This window comes from Gossypium arboreum, chromosome 2 (genome assembly GCF_025698485.1).
Source record: "Gossypium arboreum isolate Shixiya-1 chromosome 2, ASM2569848v2, whole genome shotgun sequence".
In the NCBI taxonomy this organism is placed as follows: Eukaryota; Viridiplantae; Streptophyta; class Magnoliopsida; order Malvales; family Malvaceae; genus Gossypium; species Gossypium arboreum.
In genome coordinates this window covers 102,556,367-102,559,534 of record NC_069071.1, presented here as the reverse complement: position 1 = coordinate 102,559,534, position 3,168 = coordinate 102,556,367, and the positions used below count along the sequence as shown (strand labels likewise).

Genomic DNA, 3,168 nt, shown 5'->3' with positions numbered 1-3,168 from the left:
AGTCGTATAGTAAAATACTCCTTTTTTTTTCTTTTCTTCTTTTTATCAATCTTTGTATTACATGAAAATAGTTGTCTTAGTCCACATATTATAATTTATTCAATTTTAGTCCTTAAATTTTAAATTTCATCCTTAATTCAATCTGTTATGTTAAATTTATTAATTAGAACTAGTGATGCCAAAATCAAACCAAACAAACTAATTGAATTGAGTACTGATGATTTAGTGACATAAAATTAGATATAGAACATACCGTTTGTGAATCAATTAAAAGAAAAATTTAGACAAAAAAATTTATGATTAAATTGATTATATGCGTTTATGAATTTTTAATTATTATTAAACTAACGATTCAATTGGTTAAATTGGGAAGTGGTCTAATTTATTTGACCATCCTCGTTTTTACTAGTATTACGTAAAAATTATAAGTTAATATAACGTTACACATGCTACAAATATACTTATCGAACAAGGTTTTGAAAATAACAAAATTTAACTGAATAAAAATAAAATTTATCATTTAGTTAGGATTAAAATTTCAAAATCTAAAAAATAAATGAAGTAAAGTACTAAATTATAAGGACTGATACCAAAATTTTACCATGAAACCCTCTTTTTTTTTTCTATATATATTCAGCCCAGCGGAGGAGGAATTTGGACTTCACCTCCTGTATCATAAAGTACTAAATTATAAGGACTGATACCAAAATTTTACCATGAAACCCTCTTTTTTTTTTTCTATATATATTCAGCCCAGCGGAGGAGGAATTTGGACTTCACCTTCTGTATCATAAAGTACTAAATTATAAGGACTGATACCAAAATTTTACCATGAAACCCTCTTTTTTTTTTTTTCTATATATATTCAGCCCAGCGGAGGAGGAATTTGGACTTCACCTCACCTCACCTGTATCATTCTTACTCATTCACTCCTACACAGTAGAAAAACCCTTTAATTTTAAGAAGGATATTTTGGTTTTATACTGAGAAATCCAACTTCTTTTGTATCTTTATCTTTTTGGTACTTCAATTATCAAAAGAGAGAAAAGCAAGAACAAAAAAAACAAAAAAAAAAACATACACCTAAGTGAAAAACCAGACAAGAGAGAAAACAAGAAAAATGGGTGTTCTGGATCATGTTTCAGATCTGTTCGACTGTTCTCACAGTTCCAAGCACAAGAAACGTAAGCAGTTGCAGGTACATCTCCTTACCTAAGCCGTAGATTTCCCTTTGAGTGTAGATCAAGATATTTGGTGGATATTTTTATTAAGTTAACCAAATTGTTTCTATTGCTTTCTTTTATTTTATTTTTTGTCGTTATAAGATTATTAGATTTAGGTGGTTTAGGGTTCGGATCTGCCCGTCAATATTGCTAAGATTTTATGTTTAATGGCGTTTTCTTTGTTGATCTAAGCTTGATTGTTCTAAAAATGGTGGAAGGTCAAAAAACCCAGATTTTATTTGAACAATAATAAAAATCTTCTTGGTTTACTTTAATGCCAACTGGGTCTATCTATTATAAGTATTTATTTATTGCTGCATTATTGTTTCTGTCTCCGTTCATCTGTCAGTATACTTTATTGTTGATTAGAAAACTTCAAAATTCAATCTTACTAAATTAATTAGGGTATTAACACTAGTAGAAATATCTATGTAAAAGTAGGAAAAAAGGGTTGAAAAGTAATTTTGGTCTATTTACTTTAAATATACGACAAACGACAAACTATTAAGGGTTTTGATCCTTCTAATATTGCTTCCAGTTATTTTCATGAATCTAAAAGCATAGTGGAGGGACTAAAACCAGAATTAGACCAAACATTTGTCAACCTAAGAGTTGTTACTTTTTTCTTTATTTTTTAGACGGTGGAAATCAAGGTGAAAATGGACTGCGAAGGATGCGAACGGAAAGTGAAAAAATCAGTGGAAGGGATGAAAGGGGTGACACAAGTGGACGTGGAGCGGAAGGCCAGCAAGTTGACGGTCGTCGGATATGTGGACCCGAAGAAGGTCGTGGCACGAGTGGCGCATCGGACGGGCAAGAAGGTGGAGCTATGGCCCTATGTGCCGTACGACGTGGTGGCTCACCCATACGCCCCCGGGGTTTACGATAAGAAGGCTCCGGCTGGGTACGTCCGCAACGCGGAGGACCCGCAAGTGTCGCATCTCGCACGTGCTAGCTCCACTGAAGTTAGGTACACCACAGCTTTCAGCGACGAAAACCCTGCTGCTTGTTCTGTTATGTGATTGATTGAGAATATGATTAAACCCCGCAAAAAAAAAAAAAAAAAAAAAAGAAGAAGAAGAAGAAGGAGATACCAAGATATTTTGTGGTAGCAGTGAATTGATTTTGTGTGTTGGTAAATTTGTATTAGTTTAAGGATTTGTTGTAAAATTTGCTATCTTGGGTTTTATCTATATTTCTATTTGTGTATTTTGGACTGTATCATAATGTTATAACGTTTGGAAGTAAAAGTACCTTGTAGCTAGAGTCTCAGCTCTCCAATTTTAGCTTTCTTAAAGATACTATTTCTTTTATATAATATCTATCACAACTTTGTTGATACCCCTCATCAACAAAAGTGAAAAAAATGGTAAGACTCTAAAACAATGTATTAAAAATAATTGTCAAATTGTTTATCCCATTGCTGAAAGTTTTACTAGTTTTTCACTTTGATCCTTAAATTTTTAATGCATTATTTAGTTCCTACAACATTTTTATTTTAATCCTTAAATGTTTTTTTCTCTCGAATCAAGACTTTAAAAATAATTTTTTTTTAGTGATCAAAATAAAAATGTAAACATGATGTGAACATGATTTGATATATACAGTTAGTCATCGTTAATGATTTAATGCTTGGGTGACTAAAATGAAAGCAGCCTAAAAGTTAAGTGACGAAATTGAGAATTTTTTTTTACTGGCCAAAATAAAAGTGTCCTAATAATAAGGTGATCATTTGGATAATCTACCCTTTAAAATTCTTGTATTGTTTAAGTACTAGATTATGTAACACCCAAAAAGTAAAAGTAAATTTTATATAAAACTATATTTATAAAAAAAAATTTTTTGAATGATGTACAATTCTTGAACTCTTGATTATTTAAAATAATATTTTTACTTGTTTTACTTAAAAAATTATAAAAAATAAAAAAAATACTTTTACCTTATA

General features: G+C 30.6%; 1 protein-coding gene across 1 annotated transcript; it reads left to right on the top strand.

Annotated features, from left to right (window-relative positions):
- Positions 1-763: 763 nt before the first annotated feature.
- LOC108461360 (heavy metal-associated isoprenylated plant protein 26-like) lies at positions 764-2,473 on the top strand. The gene is made up of 2 exons (XM_017761195.2): positions 764-1,198; positions 1,862-2,473. The coding sequence occupies exons 1-2, from the start codon at positions 1,121-1,123 to the stop codon at positions 2,243-2,245; spliced, it is 462 nt and encodes a 153-aa protein (XP_017616684.1). The 5' UTR covers positions 764-1,120; the 3' UTR covers positions 2,246-2,473.
- Positions 2,474-3,168: the final 695 nt, after the last annotated feature.